This window comes from Doryrhamphus excisus, linkage group LG2, assembly GCF_037039965.1.
Source record: "Doryrhamphus excisus strain RoL-2023G ecotype Guam linkage group LG2, RoL_Dexc_Guam_v1.1, whole genome shotgun sequence".
In the NCBI taxonomy this organism is placed as follows: Eukaryota; Metazoa; Chordata; class Actinopteri; order Syngnathiformes; family Syngnathidae; genus Doryrhamphus; species Doryrhamphus excisus.
Window position 1 is genome coordinate 10,662,074 of NC_136358.1, and position 27,999 is coordinate 10,690,072.

Genomic DNA, 27,999 nt, shown 5'->3' on the forward strand with positions numbered 1-27,999 from the left:
TCTAAAAATGACGCAGACATCCGGATAAATCATTTTACAATTGTATTATAGTCACATTTGGCAACCACGTAGTCCGCTTGAAAACAGCTTCCGCTGCAAACTTCCGTTCGTCTCTCACTAAGGCAAGACAAAAATAAAATTAATATTGTAATTCTAAATTATTTAGCATACATTTTAAAAATATAAAGCAATTTAATGTATTTATATGTACACATACAAGCAACTGTTAAACAGACTTTTAAAGATCTTGTGGTTTGGTTCCGCTTTTGTTTGTACCGGCACATTAGACGTACGGAACATTCAAGCTCCACAACTGCCGCAAGAGAGACTTTGCTTTAATTTCTTTCGATATGGGAGAAAAACCAGTGAGAGTGTAAGTCAGACAACTACACAGTTATACTTATTCTGTGATGCTCCTAACTGACCACAGCGTTGGACGTAATGTACATAAATTGTGATGCTCCACTTACGAACCTTAAATCAACACATTGTACTTGTCAGTTTGGTGTAAGATGATGCTGTGTAATTTCTTTCATGAGAGTTTACTGAAAGTGTTGCTTTACAGTTTGGTGTGTGGGGACGTGGAAGGCAGGCTTGATGCTGTGTTCAAGAGAGTCCAGACCGTCCAGAAGAAGATAGGACAGTTTGATGTGAGTGTTGTCATAAAAGCACCACAAATAGACTTGGTGAATTTCCATGAAGATAAAATGATGCAGCAAGCAAAGACCTGTTACCAATCCATCCATTTTCTATGTTGAGTGTCCTCAGTGGGTCACGGGGGTTTGTTGGAGCCCATCAATAATCTGTTACACAATAATGCAATGCAAAACAATTCTTAACAAAAGAGAAAAAAATATGACCTTGGGGAAAACTTCAACTTGTGCAGGGTTGTGGAACAGATGTAATAAGGAACCCAAACATTGCACTAAAATGAGCCATGATGTTCATAAAGACATACATGCATACTTCAATACTTAATTTCTGGTGAGTATTCATTGACTGGTTCTGTGAACTACTACGACTACTACATCAGTTATTTGTTGTTACTGTTAAGTCTGCATTATGATTTCTTTGGAGTAAGTCTATATACCTTGACTGGCTGAGGTCCGTGAGCTTGAATCTTTCCCACAGCTGCTGCTTTGTGTGGGAGAATTCTTTGGGTCGACACCGGAAGCCGAGGAAGAGTGGCAGCAGTACAAACGTGGAGCAAAGAGAGGTTGAAACAACACTTAAGCTTTCTTGAAATGCATCATTCTAACTGTGGGGCTTCCTCAGCTCCCATCCACACCTATATCCTGGGCGCAGGAAGCCAGGAAACGGTGAAAAACTTTCCAAGCGCAGACGGCTGCGAGCTGGTGGACAACATCACGTATTTGGGTGAGGAACGTCTTTAAGCTTCACATCTTCATCATGGCGCCTTCAAAGGTATCTCCCTGTGATCTGCAGGTCGCCGTGGTGTGTTCACGGGCGTGTCGGGTCTGCAGATTGCTTACGTTAGCGGTAGGGAGGCCCAGCATGAGCTGGCCCCAGCCCACTGCTTCACACCCAAAGATCTGGCGGCACTGGTGGCCCCGCTGACCAGCAGCTCCAAGTTCAGAGGCGTGGACATCCTGCTGACATCGCAGTGGCCCAGGGGGGTGTGGCACTTTGCTAACCACCCAGTAAGGATGTAAAACGCAGAACAGACCTCAGTCAGCTGCTGATTTTTGAATGAAACATTTGTCACAGGAAGTAGACACAAAGTCTTGCGGGAGCGTCGCCATCGCCAACCTGGCAGACAAAGTCAAACCGAGATACCACTTTGCCGCACTCGAGGGCGCTCACTACGAGAGACTACCATACAGGTGAACTGATAAGTCATGAAATCAGCACGGCTGGCATGAACACATTTCCTCTTTCTCAGGAATCACGTCGTTCTGCAGGACAATGCTCAGCATGTCACTCGCTTTATCGCCTTGGCAACAGTCAACAACCCTGCCAAGAAGAAGGTGCGCTCACTTTCACTTAACTCACTCTGTTGTCCGTGGCTCAGATGGTGCATGTTTGTTTCTGCAGTACCTGTATGCCTTCAACGTTATTCCCATGAAGACCATGGACCAGTCTGAGCTGGTCAAACAGCCTCAGGATGTGACGGAGAACCCCTACAGGCACGGTACCAAAGACAGGAAGGAGGCGATAAAGAGCAGCTTGGGAGTCGCAACGGAAGAGGTGAGAGTGTGATGATGTATGTTGTGAACATTCGGCGACGTTCTGGTGACATCTCGACTTGCCTCCTTGCCCTTTGTCCAGGAGCCTAGCGCTCAGTTTTTCTTTGACCTCAGCAGCGGGCGAGCCCATGGCAGCGGCAGGAAGAGGCCGGACTGGGATGGACGACGACGTGACGAAACGGCACACAAACAACCTCGCAGGCACCGTGAGGCAGCGCTCTGATTAGCGTTAGCATCAACAGCCTCCACAGCTCATAGTACTTGTTGCTTGTGTAGCTCCTCCCCCTGGGCCCTGCTGGTTCTGTTTGGCTAGTCCTGAGGTGGAGAAACACCTGGTGGTCAGCATCGGGACACACGTGAGTACACCACACACTTCCAGAACCTTCTCAGCAGCTGGCCGTGTATCATGTGACATCTGTCTCAGTGCTACTTGGCGCTGGCCAAAGGCGGCCTGACCCCGGGTCATGTGCTCATTCTTCCCGTCGGCCACTACCAGTCTGTGGTAGACCTGGCCTCTGAGGTCCTGCTGGAGATGGACAAGTACAAGGCGGCACTCAGGAGCTTCTACAAGAGCAGAGGCGAGCGCTGTGTGATCTTTGAGAGGAACTACAGGAGTCAGCACCTGCAGCTTCAGGTACGAGCTACATTTTAAAACGCGCCGTTCTGGAACGTGACAGTTTGGGTGTCAGGTGGTCCCGGTGCCACTGGACCGCTGCACCACCGAGGACATCAAGGAAGCCTTTGTGGTTCAGGCTCAGGAGCAGCAGATGGAGCTGATGGAGATTCCACAACACAGCGACCTCAAACAGGTAACTCACACGCCCCCATGTTGACACACGCTCCAACTTGATGCCATCAACGTGCACAGATCGCTCCGCCGGGGACACCATACTTTTATCTGGAGCTGGACACAGGCGAGAAGCTCTTCTACCGCATCCACAAACATTTCCCTCTGCAGTTCGGGAGGTGAGAAGCGCTGCTATGACATTTGGGCCTCAAGGACCCATCCACCAGATGAACAGCCTCCATCTTCATTTGCAGGGAGGTTCTCGCCAGCGAGGCAGTCCTGAACATTCCCACCCGAGCCGACTGGAAGGAGTGCAAACAAAGCCGAGAGGAGGAGACAGCGGCGTGCTCGCGGCTCAGAGAACACTTCCAACCATACGACTTTGCCCTTGAGGACTGATCTCGACTTTCATTTTTGTAAATAAAAAACAGAAATCACTCAATTTATTTATTTGCCATTTTACAAACATGTAAAAAGAAATAAACATTAGCTTTTTAAAACAGGCTAAATATTAGCACGTTGTTAGCGCTCAAACTAAAAACTCCTTTCGTGCTCCCAGCAAAGCACAACATGAACAAGCTCAAAGTTGAAAAGCTCGGGCACCACACTCACACGTCCGAGATGGCCGTCCTGCGTGCACCCAAGCGTCGCCAAGTTAAAAGGATGTTACAGAAGCGAAGATGTGAGCGTTTGAAGGTTTAAACGAAGTCTCTGGACCTCTTGATGGCACAGCAGAGCATCATGCTGAAGATCATCCCAAAGATCTGCAAACAACATATCATCACATGACCTTCAGCAGTCTTGTTGGCTCCTCCCACTCACCATGATGGCGCCGATGCCAATGCCCACGCCACCGATAATGTGCAGCTTGTTGTTGAACATCCCCTCGATGGCAGCCGGGCAGCTCTGACCCCATAAACACACGTCAGTGACCATGTTTGTTTATGCTTTCATGAGTCGGTGTTTGCTTTATTTACCGTGGTTATCAGGACCTCCAGGCCCTCCTTCTTGGGGCAGATGTCCTTGGCCGCATCGATGACAGAGCCCGTTGGTCCACAACAGTTCAGCTGAAGATGGATAGTTTGAGTTCCTTTGTTAAATGTAGTACTTCTACGTCATTTTAATATGCAATATTTGCTTTTGAAATATTGATTCCGGACATGAAGGCGCGCGTTCTCACTCCAAAGTGAATGAGGCGTAAGGTCTCCTTCAGCGCCTCCTGCCTGGTGTCCTTGTAGTTGGCGTACGTCTGCTTGTAGAAGTCACTCACGTCCTCCACCACACGCTCCTTGTTGGACAGACCCCAGATGCCGGCGGCCACCTCCACGGCGAAGATGAGGAGCAGGAAGAGGAAGAACTAAAAGGAGAAAAGGAATGCTTTAAAACAAACTTCATTGAAATGAAACTGAACATAAAGCCTCACCAAACCCAGCATGCACGGAGATTCCTTGATGGCACCGCAGCATCCCAGGAAGCCCACCACCATCATCAGAGCGCCCGCCGCTATCAGGATGTACACACCTACCAGCACACGTTAGCTTTGTTTGTTTTGTTTCCCCCCAACCACCGCCATGACATCAGTCCCGAGGTCACAACCCCTCCTACTGAAGAGGTTGGACGGACACAAAGACGCATTCCTGCAGAGGAACAAAGATGTCTCTGTCTGCATGAGGCGGTGGCGGACGGAGCATGTCGCCTCGCTGTGATCACAAAGTGTCCTCACGCCGTCACCTCATGTCTACTTCTCAATTTAACCGCTTTTCCTGGCGCTTACGTCCCAAGACCCACCACCATTGATTGGCAAAAAAAGTTATTGGCTTGATATGCTCCAATTTTGCATCAACATTTGCAATAAATGTGATGCTTGTAATTAGATTCGATCGCCATAGTTTATTGGTGGCACAAAAAGTGCTTTTGAATTTTGCCCACAATCAAAATCACAGGGGGCCTATTATGCTCATTTTTGGGCCCTTTGTATCGAGTTGTGGACTCCTATAGAGCAGCTTCACACCATAACCAGCACAGAAAGCGTTATAGTCCTTCCAGAATCTGCACCTATTCATCTGTATTTCATGCTTCTGCGAAAACGTTTGTGCCACCAACTTTATCGGCGTTATAGTTTTTGGAAAGATCCTGAGCATTACGGAACAAAAACAGTCAAGCGCTACCCGGAGCCAGAGGATCCGATGGGCTGGTCACCAAGACAGAGCGATCCTGGACCCAAATGAAGGTCCTTACTGGTGCCGACTGCAGTGAAACAACAAAAATAGACCGTATCTGCGGAAAAGGTTTCAAAAACTTAAAAAAAAAGGAATTCACCTGGTCTCCAACGCCCCAAAACTGCCCATTTAAACTTTGCCAGGGAGCATCAAACATGGGACATTGAAGGGTGGAAAAGTTCAATTCTTTGATAAGAAATGGAACCTTGACGGTCCAGTTGGCTTCAACGTTACTGGGATGACAAGGAGATCCACCTGAGAGGTTTTCTCCCCGACACAGTGGAGGGGTCCTTCATGAGCCAGGGTTCTTTTTCCATTCCTTGGAGCACCAGCGCGTCAGGTGGTGCGGGGTTGTCAAACGGTGGCCAGTGACGGCTGTTGCGCCGGGCATCCCTCATGACTGAGGGCCCTGGTCTGTGTGATAACAGCTTGGTTCTTCAACAGGACAACGCTGAAGTTCACAATGCCGTCTTGACCAAGGACTTCAGGGAGAAGAACATCCTTCTTTTGGACCATCCTGCATCTTCCCCTGATTGACATCCCATAGAGAACATTTGGGGTTTTTTTTCCCCCCAGAAGGCTCCATGGGTACAATAGGTGCGTCCCATTACGTGCATTCTTAGCCATCTCAGACCTTTTTATCTTTAGAACACAACCAGGTAAACATGTTCAGGTCTCACATATGAGGAAAATTCCAAAAAAGTACACTTTTCCTTTATGGGCTGCCGAACAAAGTGCGGAATCAACACTTGAAGGGAAAGAAAATAATCAGACAAACAACATTTCTAATTTATGGTGAATGAGATGAGCTCTTTGCTAACTAAGGCTCTGAGATTAAAAAAAAATTAAGCTGATTTTATGAAAGGCTGATTGTCAAAATAAAATTTTTCTTGAAATGACAAATTACAGCTGAAGCAGGACAGATGGACGGACGGACGCATAATGTGCAACCCCACAGCTTGCTGTGCCACCTACAGGACTAGAGTGGAACACAAAGATTGGAAAAGACTTTGTTCAAGCTGAGCCATGCATAAAAGGTCTTACCAGTGAAGAAGACCGAAGGAGAGTCCTCGCCCTCAAAGAGTCCAGAGGTCCTGGAGTCGAATCGCAGCCAAAGACCCACAGCCAGGACGCCGGTACCGGCCAGCTAAACATGAAACATGCATGACGTAAACACGCAGGTCAAAATCATCTACCAAGATGCCTGCTGAGGAATGAAGAAAAACATGTCCTGGCTCGCCCAGAAGAACCGGATGCAGGTGGGCCTTGTGCCTTTAATAAAAGACACTCAGAGATTCAAATGTTGTTTTCGAGGAAGAGGACAATTGTTGTGCTGCACGGCACCGGAATGACTCAACGTCGCCACAGGAACCACCAGAGTTTCCCTCAGTGTCTCACAAGTCCCATGACAGCGTCTTCCTCGCCAATTAAACACTCTTAGCGGAGAACATCAGGAATGAAAATCATCCACCTTTGGAAGAAAAGCGACTTCCTTCCATGACTACCAAATGCTTGTTCAAGTGCAACACACACACAGGTGAGAGCACACAACTCATCGCTCGACAGGAAGAGCAGTGAAGTTATCCTGCGCCTCGCAGAAGATGTCAAGCGGACGTACCCAAAAGAGGAAGTTGAAGACAAACAGCAGATACTTGATGCACTGAAGAGCCCCCATGGCGAACCTTCAAGACGCTCCCAACAACACCTGACTCTTCACAGTAAAGGAGAGGAAGAGGAGGAGCAGGAAGGCTTTTGTGGGAGCAACGGCCTATCCTAACTCGCCTGAGGTCAGGGGGTGGCGTTTCAGGAGGAGGCGTAGGCCATCAGACACCAGGTGAGAGTAATGAACAGCTACATACCTGCCTGTCTCTCTCTATCAATCAATCAATCAATGAAAATATGCTTACATATCAGTAGAGGGTAGAAGGTCATGATGAGGATGATGATGGTGTGTCATTGACAAACACCAGCTGCTTTGTTTTCTCAGTCAGATCATGTTTGTCTGATTAAACTCCACTTCTATTATCAATACAAATAATAGCCATCAATTACTAGTTGGAAAAGATGAACAAGATGGCGTCCAAGGAGGTTTATGTATCCAGTAATGGCGGCTGATTATGGACTAAATCATACACTTAATGAAATCTAAAATGTCAAACATCGCCCTCTAGTGGACGTGATGAAAACATGTACTTTCGGTGAAAATGACGCCGTCCAGTGGGGAGTCGTCGCAAGTGCAATGGAGAATTTGATGTGCAGGTGACTTTTTCTAAAAATTGAAGATGTTTTTATGTTACATCTTTAAATGTATGCTGGTCATGTTTTTTTAATAAAAGAAATACATAAAGGTCAAATGCGAATAAGCCCTTCATCCAGCTTTTGAACATCCCTGGTTAATTGGAAGTTCTCACTGGTGGAAGAGTTGAAGATGTTATATTTGGAATGTGTCGAAGATGATGTCTGTCACTCACCCAGAAGATGAAGTTAAAGATGAAAAGAGCGTATTTGACGCAAAGCTCCCAGCTGCTCAGAGCCGTCATCTTGCTTCTTCAGTTGCAAATAAGCTCCGACTCACTTCGACTTACTGGACATCTCAGTCGCCGTTTGAGGGCGTGTCTTCGGCTCACTTCGGTTGTTTCCGGAGGAGCTCGGCGAGAAGGCGACCACGAAGTCTCCATGTCGTCCGAAAAAAAAGACACAATTTGACACATGCTGTTTTTTTTCGGCTTCTACACTAAGCCTTCAAATTGTTCTCAACGTGTTTGAAAGGCCTGACTCACGTCACCTAACCTGACAGTGTTTTGTGGATGATTGACAGGTGAGGATGGAGGCGTGTAAACTTCACATTGACATTCAACTTCACACATCATATTTGAAGCTATTTTATACAAATACAAATAATGAATACGATGCGTGTTAGATGTTACACAAAAGACCGAGTGTCCCCTTGACAAACAACATTCATGCTGTATGTGTGTGTGTGTGTGCCTCTTTCCTTTTTGCTCTTCAAAACAAGTCGGCTTTCATTTCCCCAGCCTCACAATGCTTCCCTTCACCGCTGTTTGTGTGTGCGTGTTCGTGAGGAGCACAGAGGAAGACGAGGCAGCGAGGGAGGATGAAGAGGACATTCTCTGCGTGGTTTGAGGCTTTAGTCAACAAAAAGTAACAATGTAACACAGCGTTCGAAGTGAGAACTGATCCTACCGCCCCCCTGTGGCCATTTTAAGCATCTATGACATATAAATGAAGATTTATAACAGCCGCACTGGTTGTTGTAAATAAAGAGGACAGTGGAACGTGTGCACTCCAACTGGTTTCAGTCAGGTACAAATGTGGAATATGAGCTTCGATACATTTCCGTGTGATTAATAAGAGGTCGTGTTCAACCAGCAACCAGCAGGATACATACGAGTATATTATTGAAAAGCTGTGATGGCATCATCGAAGTGCTGAGTGATGACTCCATTTGTAAATGTACGTGTGCGTATGTCTCACTATAGTCAACTGGACGCCACAAATCCTGCAGGACCATCCTCACGTAGTACCGTCCTTTCCTGTCTGCAGTTGCCGAGCTGTGCTTGAAATGCATGTTCATAGATGACCGCAACGTATCCCACTTGGCATCTTCCACCATTATTCTGCTTCATGACATCCCATCCCTCTGCAGCAGTCCTTTCTCACCTCCCAGGCCTGTCAGGCAGCCCTGGTGGTGCCGGACCTGCAGGAGCCCAAAGTTGTCGTCTCCAGCTGGCCTAGCACCAGTGGGCCCACATCATGGAGGTATTGCACAGGTACACTGGTATCTTTACTGTGCAAATAATGAACGCTTAAAAATGGAAACATTGTTGGGCCGCGACGAAAAGAAATATGTTGTAAATCTGGTTCATCTTCAACCAGCCCACAAAAGCTCAAAGATCCCCCAAAAAGTCCTTGAGTGGCCCAGCCAGAGTCCACAGTTGACTCCTCCTGAACATCTGTGGCGAAAAAGAGAAGGTGCACAGGTTCCCACCCAACCTGATGGAGCTTAGAGGTGCTGCTCGGAAGAATGGGCAAATCCTCCTACAGATAGGCGTGCTAAACTTTGGCATCATATTCCCAAAGGCTGTGAGGACCTATGTATGTGCTTTCTTTTCTGTTGACTTTATATTTGGAGTAGGAGCCCTAACATTTAAAAACTTCTTTTTATGTCGACTTGATGGGGTGTTGTGCGTAAAATTCTGAGGAAAAAGATGAAGTCATTCCACTTCACAATAACACAACGTGGAAAAAGTGAAGTGCTCACAAAAGTTTGGAGTTTTAAACTTGAGGCTGAAGATGTCTTCATTGGGAGTGAAGAAGGTGGACAGGATTGGAAAGAGCAGATCAGAGGAACAGCCCGAGTGAGACATCTGGGAGCCATGGTCAGAGAAGCAGATGGTTCGGCCATGTGAGAAGGAGGGATTGCGATGGTGTTGGTAGAAGAATGCTGGAGGTGGGGCTGCCAGGGTGGGGATATTTCTAAATGTGCTTCGATGGGACATGCAGGTGGTACTCCAGAGGATGGAAAGATGTGATCCGCTGTGCCGACAAGCCCAAAGTAGAAGAAGCAGCAACATGAATTTGTAGATATCATTTCATCAGTGCAGTGATGCCTTTGTGTCCACACCAACACAAGAAGAAGATGGTGTCCATGATCAGTGTACTTAGAGGAAACGTCCCACCACAAGGTGGTCCCACAAAGTGAGGCCCTGCTTCACATCCTGGCCCTTGGACTCTGTCTGGAGTAGAGATGTTGCTGCAGAAAGGCCAAGATTTCCGTCCACAAGTCCTCCTGCACATCTGAGTGTGGTTTGGTTTGTCCGCCCCACAGTAGGGACCCTGCAGCACACCACCTTAGTGAGTCTAAGACATCATTTCATTCGGCAAAAGACTGTGAGTGAGGCGTTCCACTCACCTTTGCCCTTTTTGTTGTCCCATATGAAGTTGGTGGCTCTGAAGTGAGGCGAATAGGGTGGCTCAATCAGGTGTCCGGTGTCAGGGTACTCCAGACGCGTCAACAGGTGATCTTTGCCAACTGAATGCATCATGTGGAAAATCTGACACAAAGTCATCAAAGTAAACAAAACAAGAAATACAGCTTTGGTTGTGTAGAATTTCTGTGTGTGTACTGACATCCTCTGCAAACTCCACAGCAGGTTGAGTCTGGTCATCAAGGCCGTTAACCAACATGACAGGACAATTGAGTGTCCTCACCTGGTAGAGGAACAATAGATGATCTTATGCTGCATTATCGTGGAACCTTGTCACTACACGGCAGCAAGCTGCAGAGGGCGCTGTTCATTATGGGCCACCTCGTTTGACTCCAAACAGGAAGTTCATGTACAGTGCAAGCTTCCATGGCAAAGCCTTCAACATGCACTTATGTCTAATTTCCAGGAGAGGTCGCTGGAGATGGTCATGGTGTCTCCCCAGATCAGATTCTGGTTGTCATTCATGCGGAGCTTTTCAACATCCCTGTCACTACGGGTAACACATCACGTCCATGTCAGAGCAACGACATGCCAGGCGTGAGGGAGACCGCCTACCCATAGACCATTTGGTGGACTGCACTCAGGGTTTTGCCGCATGGGAAAAAGTGGCTGCCGCTGATGCAAACACAAGTAGGCTGCAGCACAACATCACACCGTTATGATCAATTCCTATGCAACAAACACCGCACCGGTTACCTTTACACTGCTCTCAGATGCCAAATACATGCCGACTTTGGTGCCGAGGGAAAGGCCCAATATCCCCACCCTGCCTGGGATGACAGCAGGATGATGCCTGAGCATTTCAAAGGCCTTCTGTGAAGAAGACGACAAGACGTAGATTGGCGATGTGGACGTGTTCCTGTCATTCTGCGGCCGCTCACTTCAAAGTAGTCCAGCTCCAGGTCAGCAGAAGCCAGCTCTCTGGGGGCAAAATACTCTAATGCCAAAGAGGCATAACCGTGCGAGGCCAGCAAGGCCGAGCGATACTCCAGAAGCCCCCCGCCACTCCCCAACATGTCCAGCATCCCTGGGAAGGGTCCTGGACCTGAGGCACAAAGCATTAGCACAATTCTTACTTCCTCCTTCAGCCTTCCTGCCTCTTTGATGAGCAAGGCCAGTGAGGACCTGAAGGGATGAAGAGAGTCCCTCGTACTCCTCTGTCCTTGATGTCCAGCCTGCGGACCCCAGGTGCCATGAACCACCTTTCTGTGAGCACGGCAGCCAGAGGAGGTCGCTGGCTGAAGTCGTGGCTAACATGGCCACTGTAGACGGAAATGGAGACCAGCATGGGGCTGCAGACGTTCATCTTGCGCAACCTGTCAGGAAGACAGAATCTTAGCAGGACAGGACATGACATCACAGGGAGTCATTGTTTATTGTATACCTCAGGCCCGTACGGCTGCCAGGGACAGGCCGCATGCTCCACAGCAAACCCATGGCTTCTTTTCCTTGGTAAGTTCCTCCTAAGCTCAAGTCATCCGTGACTAGACGGACAAAAACACCACTGCTGTCAGCTCCCTGATGGATGGCAGCCATGTTTGATTGGGGCACATTATAGTCGTTACCAGACACCACTCCGGTGGAGGTGCTGATGTAGTGGCCGTACGCCTCCCAGTAGTGTTTGTCCTCCGACTGGTGGAGGGAGTGCAGGGTGACTGGCACTCCTGGTGACAGATTCTCCACTAGCACCTGGAATGCCTCATCCACGAGGCCCCGGGTGGGCCTGACAGATAGTAGCGGTGGGGCAGCCTGGGACATGGCAGACGCTCGTCTGCATCATTCACATTGAGGAGAAAAAAGAATTAAGAGTAAGGAGATTGCAACCCATGTCTTCCCCAGTGTGTGGCCTACATGCTAACCACTTGTCCACTGTGTGTCCTGGCTGCATTTGATATTAGAAAACAACATCCTTTTGACAATGCCAATCAAATAAAGTATTGTAAGCTATTGAGTTTATTCCAAAAAGTCATAGATGAACTTTAAATCTGCACATGCTGCTTGGCATCATGCTTTGCTGCACTGCTCTGTGAATAGTTGCTAATATTATGTGTTGAATGTTAGGTCATGTCTTTGAATTCAGACACGACTGATACATCACAATAAGCCTGTGGCGTACTTCCCTAGCATTTGCATGTAAGTTCTGTGTGTCCAAGTCTCATTCTTCTTCTCTCCTATTTCTGCTGCTCCTTCTTTAGTCCGCTCGTTATTCACTATGATGGAAATACCTACCTTTGGCCCCACTCTTCCTGACACTTTTTTAAAAGCCGTGCTCTCACATTGACTTCATTTCAGCTTTACTGTACGCAATATTAACCCCTACTTGTTGCCAACACCAGAGCTAACGTCAGCCCTATTTTCTTTATCCTAGAAACACTCTGGAGGATGTCTGGCCTCTGAATGTATACTTGTAACAATGGACAAATGATCACCAATTCTACAGCTGACTGCAATATTGAAGTCTGGAATAAGAATAGGAAGACCAAAGAGGAGGTTTATGGATGTAGTGAAGGAGGACATGAGGGTAGTTGGTGTGAGAGAGACAGCTGCAGATAGGGTTGGATAGAGGAGATTGGTTTGCTACGGCGACCGCTGAATGGAAAAGCCCAAAGAGAAAGACGAAGATCCTCGACTACACATTATTTAGCTTGGGTTTTTTCTGTTTTTAGTGTAATCCAGAAGCCACAACATTTTGTTGCCAAATTTCCCTGCTGTGTTTTTTGTGCAACGACGACAAATGAAGTCCAAGTCTAAGCAAAGGTTAATTATTTACCCTACTTCTCCCCCGCACACCAACCACATGCAGTCATGTGACACGTTGGGATGATGTCACCAAGTTAGTGGTGCTTGTGTCAAAGATGGCTCTCGTGCTTTCAACGGTTTAAAACTGCAGACAAAACCTCCATAAACGTGTTGCTATAACACTTAAATTAAAATACAGCATTTATTTTTGTCAATCAGTCCAATTGTCAAGCTAAGTTTTAAAATACAGCAGTTCCAGGGGAAAATCAAGCTAGTCATCGTTCGTGTTGATATGACAAGGCACTACAAGGCAGCAGTCACTTTCATTTGTACTCCAACATGTCCTGAGGGAGGTCATGAGGTCACCTGTGGGACATTGTAATGATTAAGGATGTAAGTCAGGTTGTTATTGACACTTACATAGCAGCTTTAGAAGTTGTCTCTTTAGAGGGACCGCACACACCTTGGCACAGGAACACGTGCATAAGACTTCTGTGGTGGATTTTGGACCTTGGCAGAATTTTCCTTCGGTTTAGCGCCTCCTTTAGTTGGTGGTGGTGATGTCAACAGTCCCCAAAGGTCAAAGTCCAAACTTTAAGCCTTGTGTAAGCAATGGAAGAATTGGACTAGGAGATATACAGAAGGTTAGGTCCAGGAGGGAGGAAGAACAGAAAATGCACTGGATTTTGCTGAAGAACATATGTTGGTTAGTATTTACACCATTACACCAATAAGGTTTGAATAACTGAATGGCCATTCCATTGGAACTATATACTTCACGAAGTAGGCAAATTCATGAAATGTTCAACAATCATCATTCCAAACTATGAGGGCGGGGGGGACTAATAGCGGGAAGTGGGCCTGATTGACGAAAGAAAAGAAGTTCACGCTGGCTGCGGGGGGGGCTACCTCAATCAGGCCAATACCAATACAGAGTCCAAGTCAGCCTCGGCCTGGCGAGTTTTGTTCAATTCACACGAATACAAAGCTCTTTCTCATCTCATGCTCCCAGTCAAGATAGCGGTAGCTTGTGCCGGAGGCGTATTGGCAGCGTCTTCCTGTTAGCTGTATCATTGGGCAACGCCACTCATGACAGTCACTGATTTCTTGCATTAAATCACTTGACTCCACGGCACTGAACTCGTAAGGGTAATAAAATAACACAATCTTTATACCATTACTTCTTTCTTCTCTTGTCCCGGGCTCGAGGACGTTAACGTCGATAAAATGAGCTTAAACTAGCAGCTAAAGGGATGGCTTCTCCCGCTGTTTAAATAGCACCAAAAGATAAGTTAGCAAAGTTCTGCCGCACACAAATACAGCCACAAGTGGGACGCTTAGTGATGACGTCAAACGTGGCCCTTGTTGGGGAAACTCTATTCAGTTGACTGACTCGATTTCTTATGAGTCACTCAGTCAAATAAAATCGGGTACTCAATTAACGTCAAATCACCCTATAAGGTGTCAACCCCCAGCCGTCACCAACTCGTTTGAAACGAAACTAATTACAAACGGCTACCAGTTTGAAACACCCTTCTTGCTCAATTTTCCTTTGACTATACAGTTAAAGGGGACCTATGATGTTTTTCCACTAACCCTAAACCTAACGCTAAAATGCTAAAGCTATTTACCATTGAGAGACATGTTGAAGTACCCTCTTTTCTTGAGAAACTTCCGGATTGGGATTGGGATCCAACACATACGTATGGCTGGATGTTTAAAGACCACAAATGATACAACTTCCGGCACAAGTCCTTCTGAGCACTTGGGGGTGTGACCAACCACAGCAGAGTGGGCGTGCCTGGAGGCGGATCTTCGTGCAATACATTAAAACAGATCCGGAAGCACGAAATCCAAAGAAATCCAGCTGAATAGGTGTATATTCTGGAAGAACCAGAAAGCTTTGTGTGCTGGCCATGGTGTGGAGCTGTTCGAAAAGTCCACAACTCAACGCAAAGGGCCAAAATGAGCATAATAGGTTCCCTTTAAGAATTAACCACTCACTGATCATGTTAATCATTTCTCACAATAAATATCAACGATGATTTCATAAGGAAATAAATACAGTATGTAACACTTGCACTCTAAGTGCAAGTGCATTGAAATGATGAAAATGCTGACATTTCTTTGACAAATATACATATGCTGTGTACACCGCAGATATATTTGTATGGAGGACAAGCGGTACAGAAAATGGATGGAGATTGCGTCATGCAAATACAGCAGTGTGTTTCGCTTGAGCACACACGCACACTCACAAACATGTACAAATATACATGTACACGTGCGGACGTCAGCGAACGCACTTGACCGCTAGATGGAGACAAACAACCATCGATTGACTTGTATGTTGGTGAACTAGCATTCATTTGACTTAGATGTTAGCAATAAATCGTTTCTAGATACATTTAAACGTGATAAATAAAGAAACGGGTGCTTTTTATCCGCAGGAGTTAGCCTATAGACGACACCGTTCCAAGTTCCGCTGATTGGTCACCTGAGCTGTCAGTGAAACGTGGGTCTGCCCCGCCCTCATTTCCCGCCTTGAAGGTGACCAGGGCAGAGGTAGCGTGCACATCATGCATATGTGCGTGTGCACGGCTGCCTGTGGGCTTGCCGGCAGGTTGGCGCGTTCACGCGATTTTGCTCATTTGTGCTAATCGTGACGTCACACGTCGTCGCGGCTAATTGCTCCCCCTCCCCTGCCCTCAACTACCTCCTCCTCCTCGTCAGCGTGGAGGTGCGGGGGGGTCCACAGCGAGGGTCTGCTGCGGCAGTGGCGGATGTAGCGAGCATGCTGGAGGGAGAAGAAGCAGCCTGGAACCTTTAAAAGTGTTTGGACGGTCCAGGGTGGTCACATGATCTGAGGCGAGATGTCCAACTCCAACAAGAACAAGAAGGACAAAGAGATCCTCGCTGACTACGAGAGTCAAGTCAAAGGTAAGCTGCATCACACACACACACGCACGCACGCACGCACACTCGAGTGCTGCAGGAAGGTGTGGTGGTGGTGGTGGTGGTGGGGGGGGGGTGTCTAGGGTTCAGAGTCGTGGTGGGGGGGGTGTCTAGGGTTCAGGGTCATGAGGAACACCATGCTTAGCACACACATGAGATCTTTCACTCAATAAAATCAGACCTGCCATCTTACATGTTCACCCCCCCATGCTGCCATCATCATCTTCATCTTCTTTGGAGCTTCATTCACAACTCTTAACACAACCTCCATCATCCCCCCCCCCCCCACGCCCCACACACAAGCACAATGCATGGACAGACTGGTGTGAATGTGTGTGTGCACGCACGTGCCACACTGGGCGGGGATGCCCTGCATTGAAATGACCGCTCGCATAACCTACCCCCCCCATAAAGCTCTTGTAACTATGTGCCTCTCAAGTCTGCCTCCCTCTCCCTGCTGCTGATTGGTGGAGGCCCGTGGTGGCATGTAATGTATACACGCAGCGATGGGGGGGCGGGGCCAGCCAGCTGAGGTGAGGCGTTCCTGAGAAGGTGGACAAGACATGAAGCAGAGTGCTGAGCGGACACCTTTGGGGGTCCAGAATGTGATGTATGATCATGAACATAACGCCACAGATGGCCGCCATGTTGACTTCACACTCCTCTCTGGCACCAGCAGCGCCATCATGCGCCTTTGTGTCTCATTCTGGATCCATCTTAGCCAGTCTAACATTAACTCACTCAAGTCGCTAAAGTTAGTGCTTCCTGGATCTAAAGACAGGAATGCTCTTGAACTTTGACCCCTCTGAGTGCTGTTCCGACGGCACCAATCTCTCTGGCGTTTGACGGCTAAGCGAAGCTGCCAGAATGATAGAATATTGACATCAGCATCAGTGTCTGGTCTTGATGACCCAGCAGTACCGCGTCCCTGTGTCCTTGGACCTGGTTGCCACGGTAACAGAGGTATTCCTCTCGTCACCTCTCCTCCAGCTTCCCAGGTGGAAAGTGGACGGAGCCAAACATTAGCCAGCATTAGCGGCTTAACAAGCTCTGGGGAGCCTTTAGCTTCCGGGTTTTTATTTGCCACACACTCCTCTGATCAAAGATGCGCCTCACAAGACGCACGCCGATTCCTTTGTGACATCAAACACGTGCTATCATTATCGTTTTCTGTGGAGTTCCACTTGATTGTCTTCACATACAAACTTTCTCTGATGGACGTCCCAGCGGGAAGATGGACGTTTTCACCCAATCAAACATAGCAAGAGCATAAAGACATGAGGAACGGAATGGCTGCAAAGTGCTACTATGATAAACTAACTAGGTGATGAAAGACGATAACTTGTGTGACCAAACATCCTGTTTCACCAGGACATGTCCTATGTCCTGTCCTGGCCTTGCTGTCCTTGTTTTGGCTTTTTTGTGAAGTGATGAAAAGGTCTTGGTTTCCATTGTGCCATTAAATTATTATTTCCAATTTTGTCATGTCTGGGTCAGGGATGACATCCTGCCCCAAGTGGAGAAGTTGAAGCACCTTGCGGTGTTGTCCACGAGTGAGGGAAAGATGGAACGTGAGATGGTACCCTCACCTGTGCTCATGAGCTTTGGGTCGTGACTAACAGGACAAGATGATGGGTACGAGCGGCCCAAATGAGCTTTCTTTGTAGGATGGCTGGGCTCTCCCTTACAGATAGGGTTAGAAGCTCTGTCCTTTGGAGAAAGTTGGGGTGGACGGCTGCTGCTCCACAGTGAGAGGATCCAGATAAGGTGGCTCTGGCATCTGGTCAGGACGCCACCCAAACACCTCCCTAGGGAGGTTTTGCAGAAGAGCCAGAGACGTTGGAGAGACTCCTCCGGGAGGAGAACGCTTCTAGATAGTAGAATGTTCTATCCACACAGAGTATTGTGTGCGTATTTCATTGCCAGGCTGTGTACTGGTTTTTGTAACGACACTCTACATCAAATGGGGGGTGTGAGAGGCTGGCAGGATATATTAGTGACTATTAGTGTAGACCTGCCAACACATAAGAATTTGTGGTACTCTTCACTGCTCTCCATTTTCCTGCATTCTTTCAGTCTGTCCAGTACAGAGAAACAATATCATCAGTTTTTCAATAGTATTTCAAATCGGGGTGTGAAAACATTTCTGTCCCCCAATGGAGGCATGACAGAAAATATTGAGAAGCACTGGCCTCCACGCAGCATCCCTCCTGTTGCTATGGTTACTTGGCGCCCAACAGAGGCTTCACACCAACTTTGTGGTGCGATTCAAGTCCCAGCCACCAGGATGTGGAGGACTATTTAAGACACCTGACAGCCAATCAGAGGCCAGTGTTCTGCTGCTCGGGATCGCGCTCGTCAGACGCTCATTAAAATGAAAGTGTGGCAGATTGTTGGCGCATCCGTGAAATGGAAATGAGATTGCAGAGTGTGTTTGTTTAGCCGTCCTCAAGAGGACTGTGTAGTGACGGGGGACCTGCCCAGGACCGTCCTCACGTCAGGACACTGGGGGGGGGGTTTAGAGGTCAGAGTGTCGTTGGGCGTCCTCACCGTGCGAGTGTCGATGCGGCAGATCGCAATCCCTCGCCTTCACCTTCACATGGCACACACACTGAGTGGTTGCCTAGACAACAGGTATCAGAGAGGCTCCCCCAGGAGAGTGTGTGTGTGTGTGTGTGAAACATGGGCTGATTGTGTATTCTGTCCTCGCTCTCTTCCCCTCCCTGCTGCTGGAGACGGATGTAGCTCGACCAGCCAAGCGTGTTGCCAACATTACAGCACCAACTGGAGGACTGCTGTGTGTGTGTGTGCGTGTGGTAATGAGGTGTGTTACAAGGTGACTCTTTAAGGGAAGATGGACGGGCTTGGTCAGGAATTAGAAGGGATTAAGACGATGAAGGTGCTGTGCTGGTTTCCTGAGGGTGGTGAAACTACGTCAGCCATGTTTTATTGACATGGCGCTCCTCAATCAAAACTAGCGATATTTTTAGTGGTATTGACTCTTCCAATGATAAGAAAATGACTTCTACACGTATAAATGATCGTAAACAAGAGTGGATGACAAGTTGCGATAAAATATGTAAGATGTGGACAAGGAACATTGGTGTGTGGAAGTATATGTCCGAATCTCCTCTGCCAGAGCATGAGTGGAAGCTAGCAGGGTTAGCTTGTGTGTTTGCATGGGTGACTCAGGCTGGTTGACTATATTTTCACCAGGTTGTGTTTTAGGAAGGCTTTACACTGTCCGTGACCACGTGCAGGTTCTGAGTGAAATAATTCCAGAAGCACCTCTATTTATTTTGCCTTAAATACACATACTCCACAGACACGGAACAGACTTCCATGACTTCCATGTTTTAAAACCATCTCCATATACTGTACAGTTGGGATGGCATGGGTGACTACATCTTCCTTCATGACAAGCACAGGCATGGCAGTTGGAGATGCAGTAGCAATGTGTGCATACGATCGTGCAACGATCTGTCTTTGTCTGTTTACCAAGTGTTGAAAAATGGGAGACTAAGGACTGGATTCTCTTGGTGTTACTGCTAGCCATAGGCTGTTTTCATCCATCTGCGCTTCTGTGCCATACGCATGTCTGAGTTGTCATTTTCATCTTATTTAAGGGACACTAGCCTGGCTCGTAGAGGCGCATCATAACGCTGAATGTACACGTCCTCTCCCTCACTTATAATGTGTGTCATGTGGAAAATCTGTACCCAATTGAACGGAAGCCAAGGCCCCATTTGTAAAAACCTGAATACATGTACCGTTGCACCCCTACGTGCAGATGTACGGGCCCAGCTGGTGGAGCAGCAGCGCTGTCTGGAGCAGCAGACGGAAATGCGCGTTCAGCTCCTTCAGGACCTTCAGGACTTCTTCAGGAAGAAGGCCGAGATCGAGACGGAATACTCCAGAAACCTGGAGAAGCTCGCTGAGAGGTTCATGGCCAAGACCCGCAGCACCAAAGACCACCAGCAGTACAAGTAAGGCCCTGTGCTAAGAGACTCCACCCCTTCAACAGGCCTGGCTCTCTGATTGGAGCAAAAATGCATCATGTTTGCCTCTTGCAGAAAGGACCAAAACCTTTTGTCACCGGTCAACTGCTGGTACCTGCTACTCAACCAGGTGAGCTGCATTCAAGACTGGGAAGTAGGGGGGAATCGTGGTGCAGTACTTCTACCGTCCCTCAAATGCAACATATCAATGTCATGTCTGTCTTCAGGTGAGGAGGGAGAGCAAGGACCACGCGACCCTCAGTGACCTCTACGTGAACAATGTCATCAGTCGCCTCACACACATCAGCGAGGACTCGGCCCGCCTCCTCAAGAGGGTACGCTCGCCTCCAACGTAGAGCGTGGTGGGGCAAGACATCAGATTTTTAACTTCCTACCTGCAAACTGGACCACACGTCTTGTCATGGCAACAGTGCACCGCTGTATTAAAAATACATTTGGCATCTTTTATTTAAATTCTGTGCTAAACTTGGAACTGCACGTCCCGTGTGTGTTCATGCAAGCAGAATGTTGACAGAATGTTGTCGTAATGAAAAGGCAAGCCATTTTCCAGAGCTCAGTTTGACTTGCTAATTCAACAGCCGAGTGCCTCTTCATTATTAATCTCTCTCATGTTCATGCGTGCCACCCTTGTCCTCCATGGGGGAGTGCCAGCCTGATTTCCACCCCATGTGACAATGTCTTCGTCACAGCTTTAGCTTTGTGCTAACCTAATCCACTTTCACGTGTGTCTCCATGTTTAGAGCAAGGAGATCATCTTCCAGCTTCAGGAGGATCTCATGAAGCTTCTCAATGAGCTCTACACCGTGAGTATACCGACCTTGCATTGGAACTTCTTATTGGCCCAAGAAGCATTCCAGCACAGACTTTAGTTTGTTTGAAGCGGAGAGTCAAGAGAGAAAGAATGATCTAAAGATGAGATTTCATACGAGCTCACTACATGCTTGCCAAAGCCCCCATCTTGGGAGTTCATGAAGTTACAGGAATGTCATTGGATTGTCAGGGCACTGATCACAACTGGACTGACATGCTCAGTTCATGCTCAAAGACTGGATAGGACAGCTCTAGTCCATCTTCCATGTAATACACCAGCGGAGAGGATAGTTAGCACCACATCCCTCCTTCTTCATGAAAGTGTGAGCGTGTCTGCTGGCTGTGGTTGCCTAGGTGATGAAGACCTATCACATGTATCACGTGGAGACCATCAGTGCGGAAAGCAAACTGCGGGAGGCGGAGCGTCAGGAGGGGCGGGTGAAGGGCGTGTCTGGGACGGTCGGAGGGGTGGAGCCTGTGTTTGGACTGCGTATAGAGGAGCGCCACCAGCGACGCAACGCCGCCCGCAAAATGGAGAAGATGCGAGAGAAGGTAGGCCCGACGTCCTCAAGCAACTTTTAAGCACTTTGATATATTTTGTGTGTTTGCTTCCCCCCCCAGAGGAAGGCCAAGTATTCTGAGAACAAACTGAAGACGCTCAAAGCGAGGAACGAGTACCTGCTGACTCTGGAGGCCACCAACGCATCTGTGTTCAAGTACTACATCCACGATCTGCCTGACATCATTGACGTGAGCTGATCTTACCTCCAGCTGTCTTTGGTTTCTCTTGAAGAATGAGAAACACTCCGGTACACATTGTACGGTTACATTGTACTATTTTTGCCCCCAGTGCTGTGACCTAGGGTACCACTCCAGTCTGAGCCGGGCTCTGAGGACCTACCTGTCAGCAGAACTAAGCCTGGAGGCCTCCAGGAGGGCAGGTCTGGAGGTGCTAGAGGGTGCCGTGGAGGGTCTTGATCCTGCCCGTGACCGCCAGCGTCTGTTGGGCCTATACCCAACTGCTTTCTGCCCACCGTCCCGCTTCAGCTTCCAGGCCCACATGGGTGACGCTGTCAGTAGAAGTGCTTTACTTTTTCTTCAGTGGATGCTGGGATCTGATTGCGGTGTTTGTGTTGGCACTTCCTGTCAGGTGACACAGATCGCCTCTCAGCCACAGGTCCAGGCGGAGCTAATGCTCCGCCTGACGCAGCTGCAGACGCGCCTGGCATCACTAAAAATAGAGAATGAAGAGGTCAGAGTACTGATCCTGATTTGATCCAGGGCCTGGTACTATATTTAATTAACATATTAGTTTTTGGTTCTATTTCCAGGTGAAGAAGACCTGGGGAGCCACGCTGACCACCCTGCAGGACATGACAGTACTGGACGACTATGATGTCTCCCAGAGTTTCACCCACAGTCCGTCCTCCGAGTCTGTCAAGTCCAGCGTCTCGGACAGTTACCTGAACAAACCCAGTCTGGCCAAGAGACGAGCTAACCAACAGGAGACGGAACTCTTCTACTTCACTGTGAGGTTTAGTGCAGCATTCCCAACCAAAGACCACTATTGGACAAACTGAGGTTCAGTGCTTTTGTCTTTCAGAAATTCCGTGAGTACCTCGAGGGGAGCAACCTGATCTCCAAGCTCCAAGCCAAACATGACATCCTAAAGAAAGCCTTAGCAGAAGGTGAGACCTACAGAAAATTCTTCTAAATGCCTGTTTCCAGTACTCTTTGCTACGCTTTAGAGTGGGAATCCTACTCTTAAAAAAATCTAATTCTGAAACTCACCATTCTCTATCCACGAATGAATGTTGTGTCATGTGTGAAGCTCCATCCTTTTGGAGAAAGAGTTCCCAAAAGTAGTATGGAGGGTTTGTTTGATGACATGTTTGTTTCTTTCGGCTTGTTCTTGATTACGGTTTCGCCACAGCGAATCTTATTTTGATCCACATAAGGATTTTTGGCTTGAGCCCTTTAAATTCCGGATGCCCTTCCTGATGAATACCGATGATGCTTACTAGTAGGGATCGACCGGTATGTTTTTTTTGGGGCCGATGCCGATACCGATTTTTTTCCATCACCCTCAGCCGATGGCCGATTTTGCTTGGGCCGATATTTGTGGCCGATACTGCTTTTGATCCCTAAATTTACATGAAAAAATGACCATGATAACATGCCCCCCCCCCGCCTCCACACACACAAACACATCACACTGACACAATTTAGTACGATATATAAAACATTTCTCTCATCATTAAAGTTGGTGTTGTGCATGATAAAGACCTCTCATAAGCAGACACGGCTGCTCCAATTCCTTCTGTGCGTGTGTGTGTGCGTGCGTGCTCGGAGAGGGCACACACACATAACACGACACGCATTTAAAGTTGCATAGTTGTTCATTCTTGGTCTGCTCAACTAGTGAGAGTGCTTTTATTCGTCTATTGCGTTGGTATGTGATGTTTTTGGGCTTTCCTGTTGTCACACCATGACTGGGCTTGGTAAAGTGTTAAAAGCAAGCTAACTCTATTACTTGTGAAAACACGTTCTTGATGTGATTCAACAGTGGGGTCCTCTGCCGGCGGGGCAACACAAAGCTGCCCTTTGATGCCTGACTGTAAATCATGCGGTGGAAAAATACATCAGCGAACCCGCGTGCGTATCGGCCGATACCGATACAAAGAAAAAACGAAAATATCGGCTCGATATATCGGCCGGCCGATGTATAGGTCGATCCTTACTTACTAGTGGAAATTCGGACCAGAGGCGTCCACTCCAAAGTCCAGAACACTAACCATTACACCACGGCAGGCTTTTTTTGCTGACATGCCAACTCAAAATAAACATATCTTTGTCTGGCAGGCTACAAAGCAGAGCTGCTCACCACCAGGTAAGATGCTTCTTCCTCATCGTTTGACCACCACCCCCCCACCACCCTTTCTCAACTTCGCCTTTCTTCTTGCAGTCGTGGGCGGAAGAACTCGCACAGCAAGCACCAGGTAACGTTGAGCCTGAAGGTGGTAACATAGCACAATGACGTGGCTAACGGACTGTGTTGACAGGACTCAACCAAAGCCATACCTCTGCTGGTGGAGAGCTGCATCCGCTACATCAACCTGCACGGTGAGTTGCATCATAACATAACAAACCACCTGTTGGTGAGGCTGAAGATTAGAAGATTATGGTTGTCCCGGTCTCAACAGGTCTTCAGCATCAAGGCATATTCCGGGTGTCTGGCTCCCAGGTGGAGGTCAACGACATTAAGAACTCCTTTGAGAGAGGTTGGCAGCAGCCCAGCAAGCGGTAGTAGGCAAACCTGGATCTTCTTGACTCAGTGTGCTCTACCCTCCAGGTAATGACCCGCTGATCGATGAGGAAAGTAACCACGACATCAACTCGGTAGCTGGTGTCTTGAAGCTCTACTTCCGAGGTCTGGAAAACCCACTCTTCCCCAGCGACAGGTTCAACGACCTCATCGCCTGCGTCCGTGAGTGTCGCCTTTGTTGGAAGGTTGTGTTGGTGTTGACATGGCCTGAGCGTCCTCCTGTGTGCAGGCATGGACAACCTCTACGAGAGAGCCCAGTGCATCCAAAAGATCCTGCTGGGTGTCCCGAGGGCCACGTTGGTGGTGATGCGCTATCTCTTTGCCTTCCTCAATCAGTTAGTATCCACTCTCCAAACCTATCATCCCACCGACCTACACGCAAAGTGTGACAAGATGACAAAATGGCGAGCAAAGCTACAGTAGCTGTTTATTGGCACATGCACCTTCATTGACTTCATTGTGCTGAAAATCTTTCACATCCTGGTCCTCTGAGGGTTCTCTCATCTTTTGCCTTGTTAATCCAAGTATGAGCCTAATTGATGTTTGACGTCAGTGCCTTTGCTCCGCTAGCTTGTCCAAGTACAGTGACGAGAACATGATGGATGCTGGGAATTTGGCCATTGTGTTCGGGCCCACCCTCCTTCCCACACCGGACACTCTGGATCAGGTGGCCTGTCAGGCTCACGTCAACGAGGTGGTCAAGACCGTAATCCTGCATCATGACAACATCTTTCCAGACACCAAGGAGCTGCCGGGACCAGTTTATGAGACGTGTATGACTGGGGAGCAGTACTGGTGAGGCCTTGTCTGATTACTCCACTTTGACTTTCGAGATCAGCTAGTAGCCGAGACCAAACGTGGAGGACGTTTTGCAGTGCGACGCATGTAGGTGCTGTTACCACAGCAACCTGCACTGGTGCTGCATGTGTCACTCACAGACTCCTTTGCTTCTTGTTCCGCCCACATTCTCCTTGCTCCTCCCTGCAGTGAGAGTCCATTCAGTGAGCCGGGGGCGCTGGAAGAGACAGAACCAGATGCTGGCACCGAGACGCAGACCAGCGACGAGGGTACACATGAACTCTGACCTTTGCACGGTCCACCCACTCAACACTACCTCAGATGTCTGGTGGAGCGCTGTTGCCGTGGCAACTGCAACCATGGCGACATCCCTCCCTTTCTCTTTGTGGGAATGAAAGACTCTCCCCTCCCTCCCCTTTGCAGAGGGCGAGGCTGTGGATGCGGTGGCGAGGTTTGACTACGTGGGTCGCTCTGGCCGGGAGCTGTCCTTCAAGAAGGGAGCGTCACTGCAGCTCTACCAGCGGGCATCACATGACTGGTGGGAGGGGCGCCACAATGGCAACCATGGTCTGGTGCCGCATCAGTACATCGTGGTCAAGGACAGGCGAGTTGCACGCCGCGCTGACACCATCATGGGATATACACACCTGCACGAAGCCAACTTTCAGACAGGAACAACAGATCTTGACCGATTCTTTTTACTCGTCTAGATTGGCCTTTCATGAACTTCCCTCTCACTAATCATTCTATATTGATCACTTAATTGATGATTGCTGCTCAGTGACTTCATCTCTGTTGGCGTGTGTGTGCTCATGCATGCACAGGGGCGACGCCGTGTCAGACACACACAGTCAAAAAGCCGACAGCGATGGCGGAAGCAGCAGCACAGACGACAAGAGATCCACTCGAGACTTGTGCTCACCCACCGACATACGAGCGCCAGAGTCGTATAACAGGTGTGTGCGCACTTCTCGGCAGATATGTAGCTAGCAACGATGTGCTAATCAAGACGTTCCTCATCACAGCCACAGAAGAAAGCGAAGTGATGGTTTGTTTCGCCGCCCTCTGGGCCGCTCTAACGACTGCCACGGTAACGGGGCGGCCATGGAGAGAAGCTCCCCACCGGTGACCGGGCACTTCAGTCCCAGAGAGCTGCTGCTAGGGAGGAGCCAGGGCTTGACTCCACCCCTCGACAGCCCCGAACGCAGGCGCCGCTCAGCTGCTGTCACTGTGACGGTGAACCGCCACGACTCGCTGCGGAGGCCCGAGGACACGCCCATACGACGGTCCAGCAGCGGCCAGCACGGCTTTGCTGACTCCCATCGATCCCGAGCACTGGACCCCAACACGCTGGCTCAGGTACACCCCCTTTGGCTCAGTAAGGTTCTGGTGGGATATGGGTACTTCACAACACACAGGGAAAACTGCACGCTTTGATCTCGCGAATATCCTGCAGGACATCGAGGAGACTGTGACGGTGGCCTTGGGGGACTTTCGGCACCTGGAGCGACAAGGATGCCGACCGGCACCGGATGTGGTTCTGGATACGCTGGAGCAGGTGAAGAATGGTCCTGTCACCACATGCTCATCCGAGTCCCCGAGCCCTCATAGCACCCCCAGCACACCGGGAACCCCTGGCACTCCAGGGACGCCCGGAACCCCGAGTCCCCTCAGTCCTCTGAGTCCCATCAGCCCACTCCCAGGACCTCCGGCCGGACCACCCAGACCATCCAATCCTTCCCCCGACGCCCTGGGTTCCTTCAAGCCCGTGGCAGCTGCTCGCATGGGGGTCCCACTGAGGCCTCCTGCTCTGAGGCCCAAACCCGCAGTCCCACCCAAGAGCAGCACTCCACCTCTGCCACCACCACTTGACAAATCCTGCACCATGTGAGCCAAACCAGGCCGACCGAAAGGCCGAATCAGGCCGGCCCGGGCCAAAGGTGGGCCAGTAGAGGAGATCAGGGTACTGCTGAATGTTTGACGGTAGCCTTTAGCACGAGTGAGGGTTTAAACATGGTCCTACATTTAATATATGCTAATAATAATAATAGTAATAATAATATGTGTGTGTTGTCAGGTTGCTGTGTTCTCTTCTTCCTCTTGTACAGAAGCATTTAGCAAAGTGACTGACGTGTGACAAGAGACCTAACATGTAGTTCTAGTCATGTGAATGTTGGACTGTTGCCCTGGCAACAACCAGGTCCAGGACCACGATGCTACTTTCTTTATTTTCTACTCAGTTCAGCTGCTATTCTCACTGGCGCCTCCTAGCGGGCGCTCAGGGACACAAAGGTCCAGCTACTGATTGAATGTTTTAACGACTGTTCATCAAATGAATGTTAGCCGAGCCGACATGGCCGCTCACAAAACTTTAACAGCCTTTTTGCAGAGTTTGGGCAAGGGGAAGAGCTTCATACAGGGTGCCACGCTTGGAGGGAACATTTTAGAGGTCTGTGCGTGCGTGTGTGTACTGCCTGCCTGCCTTGTACGTGCAGAGCTACTAAAATAGTGATAGACGATAGATTATTCATGCCTGCCTTGAGTGCCGCAACACGCAAGTGCAAGTTGGAAAAGCATGCCATTTAGTGTGCGTGTGCGTGTGCGTGTGCGCATGTTGAAAGGTTTACCTGCTCGCTACACTAAACTCACAAGTTAACCTTAAACTCACAGGGGGTGACAGGGTGGGGTTTGTGTAGAAAACGCCCCGAAACACTTGAACAGCACAGTGAATGTGGCTGGTGTGCGTGTGTGCGTGTGTGTGCGTGTGTGCCAATGTGAAAGTGCCTTTTTGAAACTTTTTTTTGGGAGGGGGTGAATCCACACGCATGTCCAGAAGGAAGCGCTGCAGCACTCTGAATGAAATCAATCCTTAGCGTTGTTAGAATTCTCACATTAACCTGTAGTGACCTTTGCACTTGTGTATAGGATGTGTCCTCGGCATGTAGCATCATCACATGTTGGTGCATTTCTGCTTGGGGGGGGGTCTTCTTTGAATGTGAAAGGACAAGTTTTAGTGTGTTGGTGTTGATGTTTGAACCTGAGCTTCCTCCACACAAGCTCGTATAGCCAAATGGATGGTATCGATGTGTCGTATTTATTACCAATAAACACTCATGAATGAGCACAGACTG

General features: G+C 48.7%; 4 protein-coding genes across 6 annotated transcripts; 2 read left to right on the forward strand and 2 right to left on the reverse strand.

The window, feature by feature from the left end:
* The first annotated feature begins 246 nt into the window (after positions 1 to 246).
* On the forward strand, positions 247 to 3,431 carry cwf19l1 (CWF19 like cell cycle control factor 1). The gene is made up of 14 exons (XM_058065799.2): positions 247 to 373; positions 566 to 650; positions 1,132 to 1,216; positions 1,276 to 1,377; positions 1,447 to 1,661; positions 1,729 to 1,844; positions 1,904 to 1,988; positions 2,056 to 2,208; positions 2,290 to 2,413; positions 2,484 to 2,563; positions 2,632 to 2,841; positions 2,897 to 3,016; positions 3,076 to 3,173; positions 3,249 to 3,431. The coding sequence occupies exons 1-14, from the start codon at positions 351 to 353 to the stop codon at positions 3,391 to 3,393; spliced, it is 1,641 nt and encodes a 546-aa protein (XP_057921782.2). The 5' UTR covers positions 247 to 350; the 3' UTR covers positions 3,394 to 3,431.
* On the reverse strand, positions 3,428 to 7,850 carry LOC131124892 (CD9 antigen-like). 2 transcript variants are annotated; one of them, XM_058065859.2, is made up of 7 exons: positions 7,685 to 7,850; positions 6,258 to 6,360; positions 4,418 to 4,515; positions 4,175 to 4,351; positions 3,972 to 4,061; positions 3,817 to 3,900; positions 3,428 to 3,758 (listed from the first exon to the last, which is right to left on the reverse strand). In XM_058065859.2, the coding sequence occupies exons 1-7, from the start codon at positions 7,751 to 7,753 to the stop codon at positions 3,693 to 3,695; spliced, it is 687 nt and encodes a 228-aa protein (XP_057921842.2). In that variant the 5' UTR covers positions 7,754 to 7,850; the 3' UTR covers positions 3,428 to 3,692. The 2 variants fall into 2 exon arrangements, with proteins under 2 accessions (XP_057921842.2, XP_057921843.2); XM_058065860.2 differs by lacking the exon at positions 7,685 to 7,850 and adding an exon at positions 6,832 to 7,001.
* A 143-nt stretch (positions 7,851 to 7,993) lies between these two features.
* Positions 7,994 to 13,792, reverse strand: LOC131124878 (peroxisomal succinyl-coenzyme A thioesterase-like). 2 transcript variants are annotated; one of them, XM_078797577.1, is made up of 11 exons: positions 13,382 to 13,792; positions 11,788 to 11,993; positions 11,607 to 11,706; positions 11,348 to 11,538; positions 11,104 to 11,267; positions 10,919 to 11,035; positions 10,778 to 10,857; positions 10,610 to 10,706; positions 10,365 to 10,445; positions 10,147 to 10,288; positions 7,994 to 10,070 (listed from the first exon to the last, which is right to left on the reverse strand). In XM_078797577.1, exons 1-11 carry the CDS (start codon positions 13,444 to 13,446, stop codon positions 9,946 to 9,948), a joined length of 1,368 nt encoding a protein of 455 aa, XP_078653703.1. In that variant the 5' UTR covers positions 13,447 to 13,792; the 3' UTR covers positions 7,994 to 9,945. The 2 variants fall into 2 exon arrangements, with proteins under 2 accessions (XP_078653703.1, XP_057921798.2); XM_058065815.2 differs by lacking the exons at positions 10,610 to 10,706; positions 10,778 to 10,857 and having other exon boundaries at positions 8,019 to 10,070.
* Positions 13,793 to 15,819: 2,027 nt separating this feature from the next.
* LOC131124855 (SLIT-ROBO Rho GTPase-activating protein 1-like) lies at positions 15,820 to 27,992 on the forward strand. Its single transcript, XM_058065751.2, is given in 23 exon segments — positions 15,820 to 15,901; positions 19,707 to 19,902; positions 19,990 to 20,044; positions 20,142 to 20,249; positions 20,676 to 20,738; positions 21,100 to 21,297; positions 21,367 to 21,495; positions 21,596 to 21,817; positions 21,896 to 21,997; positions 22,077 to 22,274; positions 22,349 to 22,433; positions 23,608 to 23,635; positions 23,711 to 23,744; positions 23,808 to 23,868; positions 23,949 to 24,026; positions 24,098 to 24,232; positions 24,300 to 24,405; positions 24,641 to 24,865; positions 25,058 to 25,137; positions 25,292 to 25,472; positions 25,693 to 25,824; positions 25,894 to 26,227; positions 26,325 to 27,992. Coding segments are annotated over 23 exon segments (3,267 nt in total). The 3' UTR covers positions 26,760 to 27,992.
* The last annotated feature ends 7 nt before the right edge of the window (positions 27,993 to 27,999 follow it).

Bases quoted from the DNA above. Each gene is read 5' to 3' on its own strand.
- LOC131124878 (XM_078797577.1), bottom strand. From the start codon at position 13,446: ATGCACGTGTTCCTGTGCCAAGGTGTGTGCGGTCCCTCTAAAGAGACA. The intron at 11,994-13,381 runs GTAAGTGTCAAT...TGAATGATGCAG, and splicing joins ACAACTTCTAAAGCTGCTAT to ACGAGCGTCTGCCATGTCCC. The intron at 11,707-11,787 runs GTAACGACTATA...TTGTCCGTCTAG, and splicing joins CTCCACCGGAGTGGTGTCTG to TCACGGATGACTTGAGCTTA.
- cwf19l1 (XM_058065799.2), top strand. From the start codon at position 351: ATGGGAGAAAAACCAGTGAGAGT. The intron at 651-1,131 runs GTGAGTGTTGTC...TCTTTCCCACAG, and splicing joins AGAAGATAGGACAGTTTGAT to CTGCTGCTTTGTGTGGGAGA. The intron at 1,217-1,275 runs GTTGAAACAACA...GGGCTTCCTCAG, and splicing joins CAAACGTGGAGCAAAGAGAG to CTCCCATCCACACCTATATC.
- LOC131124892 (XM_058065859.2), bottom strand. From the start codon at position 7,753: ATGACGGCTCTGAGCAGCTGGGAGCTTTGCGTCAAATACGCTCTTTTC. The intron at 3,901-3,971 runs GTAAATAAAGCA...TTATGGGGTCAG, and splicing joins TGGAGGTCCTGATAACCACG to AGCTGCCCGGCTGCCATCGA. The intron at 3,759-3,816 runs GTGAGTGGGAGG...TGTTGTTTGCAG, and splicing joins TTGGCATCGGCGCCATCATG to ATCTTTGGGATGATCTTCAG.